The following is a 22844-nucleotide window of genomic DNA, read 5'->3' as shown; positions in this document are numbered from 1 at the left end:
AAAGGAAAAGTGAGAAAAACAGCACAAACATTAGTTAAATCCTGAATTTAATCCCATGTCCTACAGGAATAATTTCATTACAATGAAAGCAGACAGACAGTATCTGTAGAGTTTTTTGCTTTCTTTAAGCAGTGATAATTAGATACGTAATTAACATAGCTTATAGCACTCCCCCAAATCATAATTTTAATAAACCCTTTAATTAAAAGATTAATAGAAAAATGCAGGGGTGGTTCTTATAAATTACCTGATTTACCATCACTGAAGACAGATTCTTTTAAAAATGGCTACAAATGCCTTGTTCACAAAAGACTTTATTATCTAATGATGCATACTGAAAACATACAGAAATCTGCATGGTCCACTTTACATGCAGCAGAACAATCTTCACTTTACAATAAGTAAGTGTCAACTGTTTTATGCAAGAGACAACACTTTAAAGTCACATTTCTTAAAGAAAAGCTTCATTTACAAAAGAAATAAAAGGTAAAGAAGCAATTACCGCTTTTAAAAAGCAGCTGCTTTGTTCAAGAGTGGAAGGTTTATGCCTGTATTGAAAGACAACATGATCACAAATAATGAAAACAATGAACAAATGAAACACTTTTAGCATAAAGCAGTACACTTTCAAAATGACATACAAATAGTTAAAAACTTCATTATGTTGTCTATCTATCCTTTAGATATAAGGTCTTTCGAATGAGATCCCAACATAGGTAATTACTAAATGAAAACTCTTCTGTAAGTATCGGTTCTATGTCATAGTGAACTGTATTTAACAAAACGTATACAAAGTCTATAGCAAGTTGATTAAAAAAACTAAAGTAATAAGAAACAGTACACTGAAGGCGCTCTATCCATCAAGTGCGCGCTCTCAAAATTTTAAGTGTGATGAACAGAACAGAAGTTGTAACTATGCCACAGTCGTAATGCCAGAAAATAAAACAAGATCATTTCTCAAACATGCAGGGAATTCTGCCACAATGCTATTGCCTCTCATTTGTCAGTTGTTCCAGTAAAATAACAGCTTAAACACCGGTGATGCTGATGGGTTAGCTTACCTTCAGTGTACTGAAAGTTGTACACAACCTGCTTTAAAAGAGGAGACCATCCCTGCGGGCAGGCTCAAGAAGGAACAGGCCCCCTTCGGCACTGACTACACCAAGGGCATGCTGCTGTGGCCTGCACACACACACCTAGGAAAACGTGAATATAAACAGCATTTATGCTGGCCATTTTTTAAAGACAAAAAATGAAGCCAAGTCTGCTAAAAACAAATCAACCACCCAGTACTACTGCTCTTCTTTTTATAACAGATGCTTTCTTTTTATAATATATACGAACTGCATCAATATACATTAGCATTGTACTTCTGTGCAGTCTTGGCAATTAAAACAGTTCTACAGTGAAAATTTTCACATAAGACACAAAACAGAATTACTCTAACATTTCTAAAAGAAATATCAGCCTTGATGTTAATTCAAATGTATCATTTCTTCCTCAACTTTGCAGGGGAAATATTTATGTTTATATACATTAATAACTGCTGTGAAATTTCTTCAGTCTTTGTATCTTAATTACTCAAACCCTTTGAACTTCTTCATCTGGTTTATATTTTTTCCTGGATGAAGGCGTGTTGAAGAGCCTGGTTGATGCTAATCCGTTTAGCCGGGTCTAACATTAGAATCTGGTCCAACAAGTCCTTGAGCTGGTGCACTTTTTTGCGCTGATCTTCAGGGAGTCGTTGGCACCCAATCAAGTCTGCTAACAGGTCCTTGGTTGGATTAATGGTGCTCATAACAGTAACTTTCTCCTATGGATACAAAAATGGTAACTTTGTAGAGCAGAAGTAGTGCACGAAACCCCCGTGGTTTTACAGGGCTTAAGGAGCAACTTTTCTGCTGGTTTTGTCTGATCAGCTCCCCAGCCTGGTTCATCCTATGGCCTCACAAATCCTCATACAGGCAAAGGGAAAGTGCGGAAAAAAAGCAGCTGAAAAAGGCCAGACTATTTTTCCTATCAACAGTAGGTGTAGATGACCCTAAAGCCTCAGTTAACCGAGAACATAATCAAGACTGCAGAGAAAGCATCCCACATTGGATCAGTAACTCTAGGATGGCTGACATGTTTCCAATGTTAAAACTGCATGGAAAGTAAGAACGATCTCCTACAGCAAGCAGGTTGCACTTAAGTTGGGCTTTCTTCGCAAACAGGAGGACAGAATATTTTTATCAGTAATTTCAGGACAGCTTATATGAAGACATGTTCATACCTAAAAAGATGAAAATCTGATTTTTCTTAAACACCAAATTACTTAATTATAGAAAAAAATGTTTATTGCCGGATTATACCTATGTACCCTGTACACACCGCTTCCACAAGGCATGTTAATACCTTCCAAAAATCTTATTTTTAAGAAGGTTGAAAGCACCCCTGCAACAGAAAAACTCTGAAAAAGTAATAATTTAGTTGAATATTAAAGGACTTACCCTTTCTGTCACTTTATCTACTTCTATGTACATAAAGTTGAGATTTTGATCAAAGTGCTGATCTTTGAACACACCTTTTCGAATCATCTGGAAAATAAGGGAGGCAAAAGTTTGAGCTAAGTCGCTAAGTCCCCAAGTCCTACAAATTCCACAATTAACATCAACATCTGCTGACTGCAACATGAATAATTTAATACTTCTAAAAATATATTAAAAGGACAGCGAGAAATGTCTAGAGATTGAATGAAAAATAATACAGTTCAAACCAGTTGAAAAAGGACACAGTATCTTCCATTGACTTACGTATTTTTTTCAGGTCAGTGCTTAGAAGGTTTCTGCTTTCACTTTCTACTTAGTCTATGAAAAAGAAGCTGTACACTTTCACTTCATAAGATTTTAAATCAATATAAATTATACAGTCAGAGGGATGTCTGATATTTACTGGCTGTTAAGAGAAGATGTATATGATAAGAAACAGAATTAAAGGAGAAAAAAAAAAGAAAGTATGTTCAAGTCAGTGAAAATTATAAACTTGCTTTCTTACCTTGTTTGGCATCTTTCCTTTGAGATCCATGGCTAATTTCAGCATATGGTTATTGGTTTTGCCAGGAAAGAGTATTTTTCCTGTATAAAGCTCATATAACGTGCAGCCTACAGACCACATATCTATACCATAGTCATACATCTTTCCTATAACTGAAACAGAGCAAATCAAGTTAATCCCCATAAAGGCAGCTATAAAGGTACATATCACAATAGTAAAGAGATGGAAAAATATTCTGATTTGGAAACTATGTTGGTGCTCCTGCTCTTAGGAACATCAAAGCACCATAAAAGAAGGAAGCAACTCTTCTCATTTTACAGGATACCTGTCTCAGAAAGGTGTTTTTTTTTTAAAAAAAAACAAAAAACAAAAAACTTAACACGTCATCTAGTCGCCACAAATTAAGTTGTTAAAAAACAAAGTCAGGGCAATACCTCTGCTTAAAACAAAACTATCACCAAGTACAATGATTTCGCCCTGTCCTCATTGGGCTGACCACCAACATACATCAGAGTCGAACAAACATGCTTAAAAGGTTTGAACTTCTGACTAGCATAGATTGCCAAAGGGCTGTTATTCTGTGACCTGGCAGGGATAAACTCCAGGCAAATTCTCATTTGCTCATAGTGGTACATCCTGCGACTGCTTACGATGAATGTGGCCAATCTGAATTTACTTACTGATTTCAGGAGCGCGATAAAATCTACTAACAAGATACGGTGTGATATCATTATCTGCAACATGTGAAGCTGATCCAAAATCACAAAGCTTTAATATAGTTTTTGATTCATTCACCTGCAAGTTAGAAATAAATATAGATTAGCACTGTTTGAAGAGAGCACTGCCAACAGCCCTGTGAAATTAACAATGCATTCATGTCAGAGGGAAGACAAACATCCAGCCTTCAACTTTAAAATTCTTCCCAGGTTTCACTCCTTCTTCTCTCTATTCTAAAGAAACAGTAAAGCCTTCTTCAAATGAGGAGACAGTTAATGTCTTCATATCACACGAAATACCAAAAAAGATGACTTGTGTACTTCTGCCTTAGTTACTATTTTGCGTTGGGTTATTTCATTATTTCTACCCGAATCAAGTGTATTTTAGGGTAGGCAAAAAAGAAAACTATGAATTTTATTTAACGGCATTTAACTGCATCTGTAAAGATGGCAAAAATTAAACACAAAAGGTGCGTGTTTTTTTTTTTTTTTTCAGTTTAACAGTTCTAACGTACACAGTACAGGTGACACCTGCTGAGAAAGTCAGCAACCCTCTTCCAGAGCTTTCTGACACAGTGGCGTGACAGTCAAAGACGTGCACAGGGTCACTAAACAGAGAGACTGTGTGCAAGTGCATGTGCACAGGAGCAGGCAGCGCTCAAGACAACTCCTCCTTGGCATTAGCTGGGGAAAGAAGACTTAGCTTTGCTTCATCTAGGTTGATACAAAGTTAGTTGAAAAGGTTTAGTCCCTTACTCACCCCCTAAATATTGCCTGCATCTCTGGTGAAATAAAGTTAGCAACTTCCAAAAGGGATAAAGTGCCATAATTAAAGATCAGTGCAGAGCGTGAACCAAGGTGGTATCAAACACCCCTTGGGAAACAAATGAGTCACCTTTGCTGCAATGATGCTACCTTATCACTAGAAACAGGTGTCTAATGTGCACAGGAAATAAATTACACAGAAAAAAAAGGCATCTGACAAAGCCACTAGAGCAAATTACTTCATTTGAAATTACATTTCTTTAAGGAGTTTTTCTGGGCATCTCCATGTTAAGGTCTTAAATAAAAATAAACATATAGGTCAATTATTGGGGTTATCTAAAAAATAGTATTACTGTATTCAGCTGCACAAACTGGTTATATTCCTAACACGAAACAACACAGTTTCATAATCTACATTTAAATTAATACAGGCATGCTGGGTGTCACAGCAGTTCAAAGTTTAGGCTTGAGAAGGAAGTGTAAGAAATGGAACCTCTTCTCCCCACAGATTCTTGTATTTTTTTAAACACTATAAAAATCAATATCAGAACTTCCTAATATAAATTACAGAAATCCAATAAAATGAAAGAAATATTTTTGAAAGCTTTAGAAGATAATACAAAAAAAAGACATGGAGAGAACCCTGAATAAATCAACCACTTCACAGTAGGAAACACAACAATCTAAAACTCTTAAAACTGTCAAAGACCAAAACGTACACAGGTAGGTAAAACTGTTTTGAGTAATATCGGTTAAATGATAGACTTTGTTAGCAGAACTACCCTTTTATAATTCTGCATAATCATTTTTAAACATCTAATGAGTAAAGAATACTCCTGTATACTTGTTATTTTATCGGTTACAGGCGATCTCGCCCAGTTCAGGGTATAAAAAGCCTTCTGGAAAAGGCTACAGTGATGGCAAAGGAAATTACAAATGATTTCTAATTCTCTAGAAACTATAAAAGAATATCCTTATTGGACCTTCATTCTAGATACTGAAATTTTATCTGCTCCAGAGCTCCACTATCCAGCATACCCCTCATAAAATAGCATATTGTTCACATATCTCACGTTTAGAAGGTAAATTTTAGAACTGGAATGGCAAGAAGTGAACATTTTGAGTAAAATAAAAATCTGAATGCATGCAGGGATGACCACCAGTAAAATCAAAGTCAACCCATATTCGATTTCAAAAGTGTTAACTGCTTCCCCCCAACATCTCATCCAAATAAACAAAATCTCCATCCAAACTCAACCAACTTAACTAAATTTTGCTGAAAAAAGAGCATTTTTCAATTGCTGATGGAAAGCATGCTGAGACTATAGATCTATTTATAAAAAGATGCAAGTGGATAAACAGTTGCAGGTTAATTTGAGAAAGACTCTACTAAATAAAATCTTTAATTTGGAAGCTTGGTTGCAATTCAAGTATGTGATTGTACTATATTTGTTTACTATTGATACCACAATAGCATTTTATTTCAAAACATGAAATTAAAAAATTTTCAGGAAAAGGAAACAAATCATTTATTACTTACCAAAATATTATCTGGTTTAATATCTGCATGTAGGATATTGCATCTTTTAAGAAGTTTTAATGCCAGGAACAGCTGTTGGCTGTAGGAACGCACAGCTTTAATATGGAGACCAACATCTTTCCCATACTTTTTCAACACTTCTCGTAAGTTCATACTAAGAAAGAGAGAGAAAGAAGACAGCTTAGCAAACAAGTGTTTCAGCCTTCTGCACTATAAGACAAGCATGTCTAGAGACAACTAGTTAGCTTTAGACATTTTTAGGAAAAGCAACATTCACCTCAGAAACAATATTGCTGGTCAGCCAGATCTACTACACACTAGATAGTTACTGGCTAAACTAGACTGACCTATCAGCTCAGAACATGTTTTTAAAATCAAGATTAATTTGTGCATGAACTGCATTTTCTTAACAATGATATTGTCTTTATACCCCCTCCCTTTTTTTTTTTTTGGCCAAAGAGGCTGAGGGGGCTGCATTTTGATGACCTGAAAAGTAGACAGGTAAAAAAAGGAATGATACAGGATATAAATAATGTACAAGTGTGTTTTTTTTTAAAAAAAGTGCTGCTCAAGAATGTAATAGATCATATTGCTTATTAATGAAAATATAACAGCATTTTTTTAAAAACTTGCATTGCTTCAGAAAGAACATTTAGGATATGAACAACAGTTCATCTCCATCTATGTAGAAATTGGAGAGAGTGCAGCACAGGGCCACAAGGATGATCAGGGGCCTGGAACATCTGCCCTGTGAGGAGAGGCTGAGGGAGCTGGGCCTGTTCAGCCTGGAGAAGAGAAGGCTGAGAGGGGATCTAATCAGTGTCTATAAGTACCTCAAGAGAGGGAGTGAAGAGGACGGTGCTGGCCTCTTTTCAGTGGTGGCCACGAACAGAACTAGAGGTAATGGCCACAAACTGAAGCATCAAAAGTTCCACAGGAACTTAAGGAAAAATTTTTTAACAGTGAGGGTGACAGAGCACTGGAACAGAGAGGTTGTGGAGTCTCCTTCTCCGGAGATCTTCCAAACCCGCTTGGACGCAGTCCTGTGCCACGTGCTCTAGGTGACCCTGCGTGTGCAGGGGGGTTGGACTAGATGATCTCTAGAGGTCCCTTCCAACCTTAAGCATTCTATGATTCTATGAAACAGAAACTAAGGCACTGATTCCAGATCTATCATAAAAAACACTACCTGCAATTAACCTGTCAAAGAAACCCAACTATTTAAAGAAAAAGCAAGTATGCAAAGCACTTGAACAATTCTCTTCCTTAGAGCACTGCTACAGATGCAGTCTTCAAATAACATCCAGAGAGATTCAACAAATGCTGTAAATGCATTCTGAATCTAAACGCATAAAATAACGAATTATAAAAGCCAAGAACAGCATGGTGACCAAAGCAATGATTAAGAACATCAGTGAGACTATCTTTAACAATATATAGCTTTGTTTCAGGCAGCAAGTTTATAAAGATGCTTTAGGTAAATTTGAAACAATTCAGTAGTTGGTAGACTTGTGCTTTCAGGTATTTCACTGAAGCTTGGCAATGAAACAAAAAAAGATACTAAAATGAAAATAAAAACAGTTAAGAATACAACGTTCAAGATCACTTAATTAGCTTTATTTTTATTCACAGCCCCATACATTTGTCATCTTACCTGAGTGGTTCAAATACAAGACAGAGATGCTGTTTGTGGTAGAAATGCCTGAATAATCGTAGACAATGAAACTTGTCATCTGGATCTGCATCATTGAGCTTTTTCAAAAATTCCAGTTCTTTTAGGCCAGTTTTTTGCCTGAAAACAAAGAAATATGTTTAGAAAAAAAAAGTTTTAAACTCTAGCATCTTTATTTTAATCTAGACATTCACTTTGGGGTTATAATTATCAAGGAAAAAAAAAGATGCGTTTTCTGGTTTCTTAAAATAATCCTTCTTAAAAGCACAATTTGTGATTTAGTCAGTGTCTACACCGTGGGTAAGTTTATTCCATTCTTTGAGCATAATCTATAACTTTGTAGTCTACTTATACTTTCTTCCTCCCCACTGGCTGCATTTAAAGCCAAATTGGATTTTTTCCTGTAATACAGTACAGTTGTGTTTTAAAGAACAGTTATTTTCACTAGCTCACAATGTATATTTTCAATTAAATTTCAGGTCAAACTGACTAGAGGCCAAATTGACTAGAGAGTGAAGTACACTGCGAAGCTGAACTATAAATACAAATACCAAACTGAAATAATTTATTGGCAGTTTATTTTTATCATTTCTTAGTACCTATTCACATAAACCAAAATAACCAAATTAAATATGCAACAATGAGTTTTAAAATTTCCAAGCTGAAATGCATGGAAAAGATTTTCTTGGAAGTTTGCTTTACTGGTAGAGGACACAGTAGATACTGGCAGCAACTCTGCAGTGGATGCTGAAAACATGCATTACAGATGAGTCCTCACACAGCGTAACGAGGTCTAACGCAACAATTCACTAATTATCTTCACTTAATCTCAAAGACCTTCAGTAATCTTTTCTCATTAGGCACCGTTCCATCCCTTTCCTATATGCACAGGCATGTGCACATGCACATACACTCGCACAGAAAACATGTTAAAAAAATAAAATAAAGCAGCTGCAGATGACGGATTACGAGCCTGCCAAAGAGATCTGGTCCATGAAAAAGTTACATGGAGCTAGAGCTCTTCTGCTCTCTCATCTCAAAAATCTTAGACTTTATGTGGACAGGCCACATAATCATCTTCAGTTTGTTCTTTACAGTTTTGCAAATGAGAAAGTGTCTGACAAAAATGCAAGTACCCTTCCTCTGTGAAAGTTGTAAAGAAGCGTGGATAAGTGTCCTCAAGCGCTTCCAATTATATGGCTCATATTAGCAGAAAAGCCAGAGTCACAGCTGTAATCTTGCTTGAGATAAAGATTCAAATCACAAAATGAAAAACTTCCAAAGGTTACATTTGCTCTATTATTATTATACAAAAATATTACTTACATAAGTTCGTTGTTCCTGATGATTTTAACAGCTACTTCTTGGTTTGCTCTTGCCATATCCCTGGCTCGCACTACGTTACTAAAGACTCCCTGGCCCGTATAACCATAGACATTGTAACGTTTATCTAGCACTTCGCCTATGTTTACACCTGAAGGATAAAAATCAAGCAATGTATAGTAAAAATCGAGTGGCATACATAAGAAAGTATTTTACAAAAAAATACAAAATTCTGTATAATAGATAAATGGAGGAAAAATGGGGGGAAAGGGCAGGCATCTAAAAACTTCTTGGCATACATTTTATACCCAACTGTGGGAAAATTTTGTGGAATTGAAATTGTGATTCTTTAAGTCTGGAGTCTCTTTATAACTGAGGTTAAAAGCTGCATGCCCATTTCATCCATCACAGGAGCTTTTCTTCTGACCTTCACTACTGCAAATAAATTTAACACTGAGTAGTGAAGTACTGGATAACAACTGGATGCTATTTTGGTTTCAGATCCTGGCCAGTACCCCTTTGTTTGGCGAGGATGATCTCATGGATGTAAATGACTTTGGACAGCTTTTAGTTTTACCCTGACTGAAATTCTGTGATGTATTTGGCAGCAGCTTGAGACTGCACAAATGTGTCAGACTAAATGAGGGCCCTGTAGTGCGGTTACTGCAGAGCAGCATTTGAATGCTTTCAAATAAGGATTTTTTCCCATTTAGCATACCCTTCTCCTATTTAAGTGCATATCAACACATGGAACTTACGATAATAGCCTTCTGCATCAGTCCAGTTATCCCTGAGATTGGGGTTTTCCTTAAAATCTTTTCCAATCCCTGCAGCCCTTAGACGAGCACTCTGAAATGGAAAGTACAAAAACAACAGCTTAACTTTTGTGTTCTAAATAACAGTTTTTTGCATGTTTACTTATGAAACCCAAAAGCCCACAGGATTAGGCAGTTTTTTTTTTTTTTTTCCACCAAAACACTGTTCCCCTTCACATTACAAACACACTTATCTTTTAGGAGATAAAGTACTGAACACAAGATGCTCTTTAAATACCAGTATTTGCAGACTGTTGCAGAGGAAGCAAGTATGAGCAAACAATAAAACCATTACTAAATGTTAGAAGCAGGCAGTTACAGTTGCTACCCACAAGAAATGGGAACAAGTTAAAATAGAATGCATATTCTAGACTATATGAATAATACTTTACCTACACTACATTTGTAGAAATAAAGCAATTTGAGGGTTAAATACAGTTGCTCAAGGCTTGCATTTTTTTTCCATTATGTGTTACTACATAATTTAATGATCATAGGTATAAGAGTATAATTTTTTATTACAATTGCTGCTGATAACTCTTATCAGATTAGGCAAAATATCATTCAAATTTAAATCTAAGTAGTTAAGAGTATCTTCAGTAGAACATAATTCCTTAAAGGGAGGACTGTTCACTCACAATCCATTTAAGTCCGTATCTATCATTTTCAAACTTTGAAAAGCACAAATAAAAAGCTAGTATTACTCAAATACTATTTTTCCATGTCAAAGGATTTTTTTCGTTTTTTATGGTGTTTGCAGAGTAACACTGTGATAGCCTTTTATCACCAATACTTTCATCATAACTAATGAATTCCATCTGCCATAAAACAAAAATAACTGCAGAATTTCTCAGTTAAGAAAACCGTTGCATTAACCTCTCTCTCAACGGTTGAGTAGCAGCAGTAACTACGGTGGTGTACAGAGAATTACAAGTAAAGTCTCAAAACAGTGAATTTGATGGCAAGGCTTGCAGACCAAGGCAACATTTAGAGAAAAGCTGCCGGAACAGTACAGAAGTAATAGCAGGAAAGGCATCATCAGAAACACAGCACCATCAGTAAATTAAACCACATCACACACGCACTCCTTTAGTTCACCATGCACGGCCTTCTGAAGAGGGTGTGCAGGCACAGAAGTGCACATGGCAATACCAGCACAAGAGCTTAATCCTGCCACCACACACCCTATTCAAACAGCAGGTGAAAGCTCCAAGCAGTCAGTCAGGCAAAATTCTCACTAATTTCAGGAAGTTTTACTTTGGTGAAATATTAAGAACTACTTGGTCTGCCTCAGCTGATCTAAAGATTAAGACTTCACTGCCCACCCTGCTATGCACACTCCTATAATTCAAATTCCTACAAATCTCCAGTAACACTAACTCCTTAAGAAAAAGGCAAGCAGAAATCCATATATTCCATCTCTAAGAGTTACCTACATCAAAGTATGCAGCAAACATATCATCTGATTCTGTGAACATATCAGGAGCTAGCAGCTTCTTCTGAGCTGAACCTTAAAAGGAAATTTAGATTATTCGACATGAAAATAGGGTCAAACTAATAATAACTATCACACTAGTATAATTTGTGTCTTGTTATCTTTAATATAATCTGAGATTAATATTGTGGTAAAGAAGTGGCTCTACCACTGCTTCTGGCAAAGGCCACTCTACATAACTAAAAATTCTACAAAAAGAAAAGCTCAGATTCATTATTTTTTCCAGTGCACTCAAAATATGAATACTGCTTCAAAAAATAAGCATAGTAGATTTCAAGCAAGTCTTATAGAAATAAAAAACATCCCGTATTTGACATGATCTTTAGTGATGGTGAATTCATGTACTCAATATACAAATTTAGGGTTTTCTGCTAAACACAAGATATTTTAGAAGAAAAACATTCTTAATACAGGCAAGATTATCCCTTTCTCACCTTTTAATCATCTTTAAAGTCCCAAAGACATTTTATTTGGTTGATAAGATGAAAACAAAGAAATATAAATTAAGTACATATGTTAGTGAAAGCAAGTAAACTTCAGACTATTTCATAACACATTATGGTAGCATTCCATCATGACCATGATAAATTACAAACATTGCCTTAATGATATTAACCAATGAAGAAAATAAATGGTTAGCCTCAGAATTGTCTGGTGTTCACAATGCACACAGCCAACCGCTTTCATACAAAAAGACAACTGAACTGAAATCTTCTCAAAACATTTAAACAGTCATGCTTCAAATCACGGTTTAAAACACAGACCTTTCCGGCATCCTCCAAAAAACTTTTTTTAGTTCAAGTTACTTCCATTTTCACTGGGCTACAATGAGTACAACTTAGTACCATCGCCTCTGTGAGAGGTCTGGCTATAAATAAAAAAAGGTGTTTTCTCCTCCCAAAAAAGATAATTCTGCCACTGTTTTCCATCTTTTGCTACAGCCATACCAGACCAAGAATTCTACCAATACAGGAAAATTCCAGGACTTGATAGCAGTAACTGATATGTGTGTATATATATATATATATATATATACACACACACACACACATTTTAAACTTTTTAGTAGCTAAAGAATGCCTTTTTAAGTTTTAGATTTTTCCCCATATACATCAGTAGACGAAATTTGAAATCAGTGCATATCTCTGACCAAAAAAAAAAAAAAAAAAAAAAAGTCTTTGTCTTTGTGGTATGCAAATACAGAAAAATAGGTAAAAATAAAAGCTCTTTTCACCTGCATTGCAGGAGAACAATCTGTAAATACATAGGAAAGAGAGCACAAGGACAGATTCTAGTGCAACACAGCAGTCTCAAAGAGAATTATTTCCAAGGGAAGCACCCAGTGCAGTATACCATAATTAGTCCCCAGGAGAATGACACTAAATGCAAGTTAATCATCCAGTTGGGGGTAGGAAAACTTCACAGCCCTAGCTTCACAGTTGCTGTTGCAATAAAATTGTAAAGAGTAACTGTGTCTGCACATGGACTCAAATGGACATATGTTCCACTGCTGGGAAGATATAGTAACCTATTTCCAGTAATCCAAAAGTGAGTTTTCAATCCTACAAGAAGAGATTGTTTAAGCTCCTTTTGTTGCACCAGGCACAATGCAGGTTTTATGTGACAACATATTTCATTGTTGTCCAATAATTATGCATGGGGAGAAAAAAGTCTTTTCCTTGTTTACAGTTCCTCTGATTAGTATGGCTCTCAAAAATGCCATGACTACAGATCCTGTACACTCCTCATTAACAGTAGAAAAAAATTGTAAAGTTGAAAAGAGTGATGCTTAATTAAAGATAGGCATCAATATCAATTTCTCCAAATTTGTAGCATTAACTGAATTAAGAGTTATTAGAAATATAGAAAACAGTATTTTAACAGTATGTTTTAAGTACTGTAATATTCAGGTAAACTCTCAATATCTCCCTGAAAAGTGGCTGTAGAGAAAGCATACTGGGAAAAAGTGTCTTTTTTACAATGAACTGCTTCCAAGTTAAACTTTGATACATGACAATGCACATCAAGATTTCCAATCCTTACCGTTGTTCTGTTCAACTGTCATAAGGTTGTGCTTGGCTTTTACTGATGCCTCAAATGTGTCGACATTTTCCCGCTCATACTCCTTAACATCAGCAGCTACTCTTTCTAGGATGTCATCTGGGGAATTGGAGCGACTACGCGTACTACTCTGAGGACTGCTTGGTTCAGATGGCACAGACATGTTACTATCTTCTGTCTGGCCTTTGTATTTCTACAAAAAAAGAGAAGTTATAGCATTAATCTCAGCAATGCACCTTCAGTATTGGGAACAATGCTGCTGCAATGGCAGCATAGACTTTAGCCAGAACTTACTGAATCACAGTTGTGCCCATTAAATTATTGTAAATGTAATAGTCTAACAGCCTTGTCTTAGAAATCAAAGTAGAGATCACAGCTTTTTGCCCTAAGAGCATTTGACTTAATCCTGTGAACCCACAAGAAATAGTGTAACCATGTACCTGAACAATTGCTTGCCGCTGTAACCTTCTTTGTCTTATTTCTGCTTCTTCATCCTCTTCTTCCAAATCAAAGTCTTCAAGACTACAAAGAGATTATTACTTTCTAAGTACCACCATAAACACATGGTTATGTGCTAAATTTTAGCCAATGCAGTTTCTTGGTTTAGAATACAAGCTAATACTAAACAGTAACTGCTCAGCTGACTCAAAAAGCAAAGGCATATTAAATCGCAGTGTATATTAAATCTTCTAGTGTGTATATCTTCTCAAAGAGGAGGAAAAAAGTGTTGTTAGATATATTCTTTGGATTTTGAGTACTTTATTTTAAGTGTAAACAGTTATCAATGAATTATTCTAAAAGGGAGGAAAAAAACCCAACAAACAAACAAGAAAACCCCATAATTGTTAATTTTCATCCCAGTACCAATTTTCCTTGGAAATGTGATTGTTAAGAATGGATAGCACTGTGCAGTTGGATTAAGCAGCTATTCAGCAAATAAAACCCTGCCAACAACATAGAGGCAGCAATTCACCCTTTCAGGTATTACAGTTTTTCAAGGGAATACTCTGACACATGCGCAGACTACACAATTTTTACATGCTATGAATCAAGTTGCATTTAGGATCCAAACCACCTCCCAAGCCCACCTACTAGGCAAGAGGTCTTGATTGTCTTGCATACTCCAAAGTTTCTCAGGACAGACCATACCAACAGCAGTCGGGCAGTATTACCAGCACTGAAACATGCTACAGTTTTAGACCACAACCCCGAAAGCTATCTACCACGTGAAGACAAGTGTCAGCTAATTTTCCATTCACTGCATCTATATTTTTAGATAATAAACAGAAGTCAGAAGTTAATACTTACTTTTCATCCGATGAGGACTCCTGCTCAGCCTTCATACCCTCAGAAAGACTACCTTTAAATTTGTCTTCTTTAACTTTGCTTCTACTCCTTCGTCTATGGGCACCTCGTGATCTGGATCTCCTTCGAAGACGGGATCTACTTCTTCTGCCTCTATCTCTGATGAACACAAGAGTATTATAAGAAAAGAAGGAAAATCTGTTCATAAAAAAATATACTCAGTGATTCAATGCATTAAAACAAACGAATTCATGGATGACAAAATTAAATTGTGCTAGCATATACAATTCTAGACTAAAACAGAAATGCACCATCATTTAAAACTTAAATTGATAGTTATGTATATTCTGTTTGTATTTTATAAAACAAACAAACAAAAAATGCAGCATGTCTTTACCTCCTCCGAGGAGACCTACTCCTTCTTCTTGGAGATCTGCTCCGTCGAAGGGGCGAACGAGACCTCCTTCTAATAGGGGTCCTAGATCTTCTTCTGATTGGGGACCATCTACTAGGTGGGCTCACATCTTTTGATCTCTCACGTCTAGACAGAATATCATCTCTTGTCCGTGCTCTTAAAATAAAGAAAGAAAACAGCAGGGAAGCAAGAGTAAGCTGATAACAAAAAAAAAAAACAAACCAAAACAACAACAACAAAAAAAACCCCACACAATTCCCTCTAAAAGCTCACTTTAAAATCTTACTGCTAGAGAAGGTCCACCAGATGGGCTTCTGAGGCAGTGATGGATAAGCGCAGAGCTGTCTGCCCTCCTTGCATGTCTCCCCACCCTGGGAAACATGTGCCCATATATAGGTCTAGCTCAGGACAACTCTGGAAACAGAGCTTGATAAGTACTATCATAAAGCTAAGAGAAGTTTAAAACAAAGCTTGTGCTTGCATCTTATGTAAATAGTGGCCAGTTTTCAGATCCATCTGAAACACTATTAACAATAAGTAAAATATGAAAAAATTATTGATAATTTTCTCCATAACCTTACAAAAGAGTTCAAATTTGGGACTGAGCTATTGCATAACAATTTCATTTTGGAGACTAAAATTGGGCAGCCGCAATATAGAAAACATTCTAATAAAACAAAAAAAAAATACTATTCTTAATTAACATGGAAATTAGCCTTTAGCAAATAAAAGAAAAAAATGGAGTTTGACACTGTGTAGACTCACATTTATGTAAGAAAAAAAAAATCCTTAATGGGCCACCAACTGCATTAAAAAGTGTAACTGCACTCCATAACAGAATACTTCAATCCAACATAGTAAAGCATAAAAGTTAAAAATATTGGGCAACTATTCTAATGGGCCTGCAGCAGAAACTCTTGAAAAATATTTCTACAGCACTATTCAAAATAAGTGAGGAAAGTTGCTACAGTATTTAAAAAACAAGAAACAAGTTATTTCAGGTGCTGAATCTCAGCAATATTCCAAATCTCTTGGATCTGAAAGATAAACTCCAGCCAGTCTCTAACGATACTTTTTATGACTGTTAAATCAGCTTCAACTATCCATCTTATGCATCATGAACACACATACAAAACTGCTACATAATAAACAAGGAGAAGGAAGGAAAACTTATGTACAGGCAGGAGTAGTGCCAGTTTCTGTAGATATGACTGTAGACTCAAAAGTCGGAGGAGACTGATCTCTAATTTAGTATAGATTATGCTCTCTTCGATAACAAAAAAAATCAAAAGGCACAGGCCAAAGTAACAGTTACATGTTTCTTGGTTAAGAAAGTGGTTGCTAAAAGCCAACTGAAACACCTGTAAAAAATCAGTTCAGCAATCAGCATGCTATAAGACATAGAAGTTGATTAGGTTGAAATTCATAGCAATGTTTTATAATAATTAGCTTATAATAATTAGTTAAAGAATTTAGAAGCATCTAACAATTTGAACTCTGGAAGTGTAAATAGGAAAAATAACTTTTTGTGATTAAAAATGTTCATTAAAGCTCTTGAAACCTTCTGAAGCAGTTACAGTAGTTAAGACTCCAACTAAGAAAATAATTTCAAACTTTCCCAAAAGGAAAGATTATTCCTACTGTCTCACTAGCACTTCCAGCAGAAAGTAATTCTTAACAGTTCCCCACTCACAGGCTGCTCATCCCACTATAACAGCACATTGCATTGCTACGGTTACTCTAGGATGGATTTGATAGCAGAATTCTAGATTACATGCACTCACTCGAAATGATGCTAAGATAACTAATTCAAACTGTCTGTAATGCAAGCTGTCATGAGCAGTGAAAGCTGAAAGATGCGAAATGCTAAGGGAAAAGTCAAACACATCATAAAGGAAACTTTTAATGGTGCACCGTTACGTTCCTGATTCACCAGGAAGCAGCTAGATAAACTGCTATCATTTACAATACTTGGTTAACCTGGTTGTTCACTACTGGGAGCAACTTCCAAAGCACCTGCACTACTGCTAAAATGTAATGCAGAGAATTAAAGCTCCTAATTGTGCCTACTGATTCTACTCTGTACTTGGAACAGCAGTAACCGTCTGTGGTGCTGGCAGGAAGACTTTTACATTTTTAGGCACCGATGTACCAAGTTAGATCTTAGTGGTTCCAAAGGAAAGTTTTAAATTCATACTTCTGATCTCAGTTCTTGAAACATGCAAAGCTAACCCCCATGATTAAAAGTTATTACAAAGTTTAAAATATTAATTTAAATAAATTAACATTTTTTAAAAAAGAGAATACACTTATACTGTGCTCTGACTGGGAACTTACTAACCAGGGTAAGGTTAGTACTTTACTTTCTCTTCTTCAGAGAAAGAGATGCTGGCAATTATTTTTTGATGATTAATACTCCAGTCTGTAGCTAACTCTTCTCATTGGCTAAATTGCCTCTAAAAATGCTAAGACTGAAAATACATTCAACGCATTAAATAAAAGATTTCACTCTCTCCTTTCTTATTGAGGTGTATGCACAATATGGTAATCAGTATACAAGGTTAACCAAGAGGGACCTCTAAAAGCAGTAATAAAACAGTAATACTCTTGGAAATGGAAACAGAGACTAAAAAAAAAGAAAGACTGAGAAGTGCAACTTAACATTAGAGATTTGAATACACTTCCACATGCTGATCGTACCATAAAGCATTTTGGGGCTTTAATTATCCAGTTAGCCAACAGTGACATGCAAGAGGGACTCCAGCTTCTCAAGAATTCTTGAGAACTACAAAACTTTTAACTAAGAAAAAAAAGACCAAAATCTGAATCAAAAAGCTTGAGACCTATAGTACAAACCTTGCTCCTATTAATGGTGTAAGCACCAAAAATAACCCAGCCCAACCTTAACAGCCCCAGCCAAGTCTGCAGATCTGGCAGCTGGCGGAGCGTCTCTGAAAACTGAGTACATACAAAGGAAGCTCATAACCATGCACAATTTGACTGCCCGTTTTAATAGTTACTTTCTGAACAAAGCAAAGAGATACACACTAAACTAGAAGACGGTTCATCCCATAATGCATTTTTTGATGGTTCTTGAAATCTTTGAGTTACCTGGGTGAAGACAGACGCCTCCTTTCCGATTCTCTTCTTTTCCTTTCTGCAGATCTACTCCTTGCTCTTCTGCCTGGAGACTGGGTTCGAGAGGGGGATTTACTCTGTTTAGATCTACGGTCATTAAAGAAAGGCGATCTGCTTCTTCTAGACCTTTCACGTTGTTTTGGAGATAAGCTTCTTCCTTTTGGGCTCCGGCCAGGTCTCCGAGGGGACCTGTTTTCTTTCCCTGAAGAAGCATCTTTAGAAGGAGATTTAATTGGCTTTTTTTCTTTGTCAGTGTCTGTTCTCCTAGATTTTCTATCTTTGGACCGTGACCGTCTATCTTTGGATTTGCTTCTTAACTCTACAGGAGATTTGGATTTTCTGCCACGATCTCGACTCTTGCTTTCATTTACAACGGGAGACTTTCTGCGATCTCTTGATTTACTTTTGTCATCTGCTTTATTCTTATCCTCTGGAGGAGATTTAGACTTTCTATTTTTCTCCTGAGATCGCCTTTTAAGCGTTGGAGATCTTGATTTCCTTGTCTGATCTTCAGACTTGCTTCTTTTATAAGGACTTTTGGATTTTCTCCTCTCTTTTGACTTGCTTCTTGCTGTTTTCTCTTTGATTCCATCAATTCCCGTTTTGTTTTTCTTTTTGTCAGATCTGTGTCTAGTCCTTTCTTTTGATTCACTCTTGCTTCCTTTCTTGGAACTAGTTTTATTGTCCACAGGTTCTAATTTCCCCTTAGTGTTGGACTTGGGTGTAGGTCTATTTCCATTTCGCGCTTTTTCATTAATCTCCCCCTCTTCTTCAGAGCCTGACTCATAACCTTGCAATATTAATCCCATTCCAGATTGGACTTTTCCTTCCATTAATTCATTTTCAAGTTCAGCTTTCAATAATGCTCTTTGTTTCTCCAAGTCTTCCAGAGGAGCTAAAAAATCAATTTTAGTTCTTTTAGCTGGTCCATCTTCTTTATCGGAGGTTTCAACTACCTCTTTCCGTTTATGCTTCTTATGTTTGTGTCTGTGTTTATGCTTTTTGTCTTTATCTTCTTCTGAAGAATGTTTATGTTTCTTGTGTTTACTTCGATGTTTGTGTTTCTTTTTTTTGTGTCGGCTGTGCTTGTTCTGAGGCTGGTCTCCCTCTGATACTTCCCCATTTTCTTCATTTACACTTTTCTCAGATGCATCAGCCTCCTCAACTCTGCAAAAACAAAAACTACAGATCAGCACCACCAAATCACTGCAGTGATTACAGCTGTTTTAGGTTGACAGCCCTTGTCATTTTGATTTGGGAAACTAATCAGTATAGTTTTGGCAAAACTAAAGCTGTACAGTTCGCATAATTAAGTTATAATACCAGATAAAATGCGTCTTCAACAGACACTTTTGACGGGGCGGGGGGAAGGAACAGAGAGAGGGGAGAGGGAGACAATAAAATGTTGCAGAACAAAAAGTGAACAAACAGACAAGACAAAATACATAGGTAAAACCAATGTTATGCATTTAGGTTCAATATTGATAATATCTTTTAATATAAAAGAACAGTGTTGCATACTTCTGTATCCTGTTACTTTATCATCTTGCTTGTAGTTCTATTCCTAGGCCTAACTGAAACTGATCCTTTTAAAAAAGGCAGAACACACAGTTGTATTCCAAAGAGCAAAATATTTATATCAGAGGATGAGTCTGATCACCTAATCACACCACCTTGCACAGTACTAAAGAGTAGACCAATAAAGTTTTTCTTCTTCAAATGTACACATCTGTTGGCAGAAAATTAGTTATAGAGGATTCTTTTTTTTTTTGCATTTATGTCATATAAATGCAAAGGTAACAGTATTGAAGAATAAATTAGAAAGAAAGTCTGCAATTTCAGAGAGCTTTCTGATTATATGTAATAGACTGTCAGCTTCCCAAGAAAAAAAAGGCAGTAATCTTGGACCTGTAGAAAAACACTGGGCAAAACAGCAGAAAGTATAAAAAGGATTATTAAAATAAACATCTAGATATTTCTCTATTTTATCTTCCTAGAAGCTGAACTGACTTGCCAATAGATGTTTAAAACTCACATTATAGGGGTCACCATTAACATTTCTACAAACTGGTCTGACCTACATGGTAACTTCAGGATTTATTACTCAACACTTCAGTAACTTAAAGCTCCTTCTGTACCCCAGGCCTCACTTATAGTAACAAAATTGCTTCAACACAGAGGTCAGGAGTGGTGGTAGGAAAGTGTACAGAACTGTTGAAATTTTATACCAAATATAAGAGAAAACAAATCTGGAAAAGGCACCAAAAAGAAGCAAAAAGTATTAAATCTTTCTCAAACTGCACTTGCAATCCACAGCAAATAGCTGTTGTGCAATAACCTCACCTCACACTCTCTAAAAGCACACTGGTAGCAAAGGCTCCAGATAAGATGCACCACCACTTTCTTTAAAGCTTTCTTTATATTCCTATCCCAAACATAAAAATCACAATTCACTTCTGTTAGAATTAAATGTTTCAGATTACTGAAGCAGCACTGAGTACTTCAGAGTTTCTTGATGCACTAGAATCTAGAAATTCAATCTGTTTATTTCAGGTAGTCCCACCAAAATATCAGCAAGCTTTTTTAATTTAAATGCTTCACAGCCTATTTAGATAGGTAGCAGGTTTCAGAAAATTATGAGGCAGATACCTGTATATTTAGGAAGCTAATGACTTTACAGAGGGAAAATTGTGACATACTCCTGTTATACTTTTCCTTCTTTCTAAAACTTGCAAAGACCTGCAAAGAGATCCCACCTTTTTTTTTTCTTGCATCCAGACTTTCTATTGCCGGTTTCTACCTCATTACTCCCAGTTACATTTCTCTGCACAACACTAAGCCCTCTTATTCTCGTGCTCACTTTTTATGCGTTTTGATGTCTACACTGATTTTCCTCCTCTCTTTTTATTCCCACGATTAAGGAGGGGAAAATAACCCTCAAATGACTACTTGCTAATAAAGGGAAAAGGAAAAAAGAAAAAAAAAAAAAAGGCGGCGGGGGGGGTGGGGGGGAGGCGGGCACACAGAGCGCAGTTCACACGGCCACAAACACCCACGCAGCGCGGAGGAGCCGTTAGGCTGCCCGCTCGCTCGGGCCGTTACTTCCCCACGCGGCGTTCGCGCCCCTGATTTGCGGCCAACGTCAGCGCTGGCGGCACCGAAGCCGCTGCGGGGAAGGCGCCGCTCGGCGGCGCAGGGACGGCGGCTCCGTCTGCACCCGCCGGCGGGAGCCCGGAGGCGCCCGTCGCTCCGCGAGCAGGAAGGAGGGGCTGGCGGCAGCAAATCCCTGTCTGCTTCCCCCGGCAGAGGCCCCCTCCGCAGCTGCGCTCGCCGCGGGGCGGGCAGCGGCCTCACGGCCTCCCGAGGCGGCGGCCGAGGCGGGAGCAGAAACGCCGCGGTCGCCGCTGCCCTCGGGGCGGGGAGGCCTCGCGCGGGCCGGAGCGGCGGCCGCGGGGGAGCCCGCGGAGCGCCCAGCGATGCCGGGGCCGCAGCCACGCGGCGCGCGGAGCACGCGGCGCCGCTTCCCCTCCCCCGCCCTGCCCCGGGGCTCCCGCGCGCCCAACACGCGGCCCCCCGCGCTCCCCGCCCCCGCTGCGGCCCGCGGGAGGAGCCGGGCCTGACCGGGCCGGGCCGCGGGGCGAGCAGCCTCGCGCCGCGCTCTGCCCGTGCGGCCGCCTCCCCCGCGCCCATCCCCGTGCAGCCCGGCCAGTTCCCTCCTTCCCGCCCGCTCTTTCCCCGCCCGCCCTGCCGCCCCCGGCGCCGCGACCGGGGGCCTCCCTGCGCGCCGCTTACACGGGCGCTCGCGGCTCGGGCTCCGCCGCGGCGGCCATTTTGAACTTCCAAACTCCTTCGCTACCGCGGGGGCCGCCGCGCACGCGCAATGCGGGACCGCGCCGGGGCGGCCAGGGCTGCGCGCGCCGGAAGTGAACCCCGTGCGCGGGGCCGGAACGGGGGCGGGGCCTCCGCTCCCGGGGGGCGGTACCGTTAGGGGCGGGGCCTGCGCGGGGGCGGGGCCTGCGCGGGGAGCGCCCGGGTGCCGCCTCCGCCAGCGCCGCCTGAAAGGGGCCCGGGGCGGCAGCGGCGGCGTCGGTGCTGTGGGGAGGAGGTGGCTGCCCGGGCGGCTCCCGCTTAGGGGCGGTTTGGGGGCGGCTCTTTCGCTGGGTAGGTGGGTTTGTTTGTTTGTTTGTTTTTTGTTTTTTTTGGGGGCGGGTAAAATATTGGTCCCTTTTGATTGCGAGCAGGGTCGCTGTGTCACTGGTAATGTACTACTGTGCTGTATTTGTGGTGTGCTTGTGCTGCATGGTGTGTGAGGGCTTCAGTGTATCAGTGATGTGGGTTTTTTCTAACCTTTTTTAACCATGAGTCTTGTAATGTGCATTTCTTAATAGGTAATGTTATGAGCTTTCACAGAGTTATTGTAATGCTGTTTATTCTTCACTGTAGCAGGGGATTTAGATAATCTTTTTATGTTATTGTTTTCCTTGTAGAAAGATCTACTTTTCCTTCAGTTGATTGAAGATCTGCAGGTGCTTCTGAGCTGAGGATATGAGCCTTGGCTTACTCGGG

At 38.5% G+C, this 22844-nt stretch overlaps 1 protein-coding gene across 3 annotated transcripts; it reads right to left on the bottom strand.

Annotated features, from left to right (window-relative positions):
- Window positions 1–296: 296 nt before the first annotated feature.
- On the bottom strand, window positions 297–22206 carry PRP4K (pre-mRNA processing factor kinase PRP4K). Of its 3 annotated transcripts, none has more exons than XR_015913426.1 (16): window positions 22071–22206; window positions 18252–19445; window positions 15123–15296; window positions 14729–14884; window positions 13861–13942; window positions 13403–13613; window positions 11301–11374; window positions 9808–9898; window positions 9053–9200; window positions 7709–7846; window positions 6055–6208; window positions 3714–3828; window positions 3034–3185; window positions 2490–2576; window positions 1062–1813; window positions 297–548 (listed from the first exon to the last, which is right to left on the bottom strand). XR_015913426.1 is itself a non-coding variant. In XM_088525646.1 (15 exons), the coding sequence occupies exons 1-15, from the start codon at window positions 22106–22108 to the stop codon at window positions 1610–1612; spliced, it is 3018 nt and encodes a 1005-aa protein (XP_088381772.1). In that variant the 5' UTR covers window positions 22109–22206; the 3' UTR covers window positions 297–1609. The 3 variants fall into 3 exon arrangements, 1 of the variants encoding a protein (XP_088381772.1); XR_015913425.1 differs by having other exon boundaries at window positions 503–1196; window positions 1536–1813; XM_088525646.1 differs by having other exon boundaries at window positions 297–1813.
- Window positions 22207–22844: the final 638 nt, after the last annotated feature.

The sequence above is a fragment of the Tinamus guttatus genome, unplaced genomic scaffold (genome assembly GCF_059628265.1).
Source record: "Tinamus guttatus ecotype Peru unplaced genomic scaffold, ASM5962826v1 Tinamus_guttatus_pri_ptg000232l, whole genome shotgun sequence".
In the NCBI taxonomy this organism is placed as follows: Eukaryota; Metazoa; Chordata; class Aves; order Tinamiformes; family Tinamidae; genus Tinamus; species Tinamus guttatus.
Note: the sequence above shows the minus strand (reverse complement) of the source record. Positions and strands in the feature narration are given on the sequence as shown.

What these genes read in the sequence shown, in the direction of transcription:
- PRP4K (XM_088525646.1), bottom strand. Translation starts at nt 22,108, where the DNA reads ATGGCCGCCGCGGCGGAGCCCGAGCCGCGAGCGCCCGT. An exon ending in CCCGAGCCGCGAGCGCCCGT is followed by an intron (nt 19,446 to 22,070) that starts GTAAGCGGCGCG and finishes TTGTTTTTGCAG; the next exon opens with AGTTGAGGAGGCTGATGCAT. An exon ending in GACAGTTGAACAGAACAACG is followed by an intron (nt 11,375 to 13,402) that starts GTAAGGATTGGA and finishes TTTCCTTTTAAG; the next exon opens with GTTCAGCTCAGAAGAAGCTG.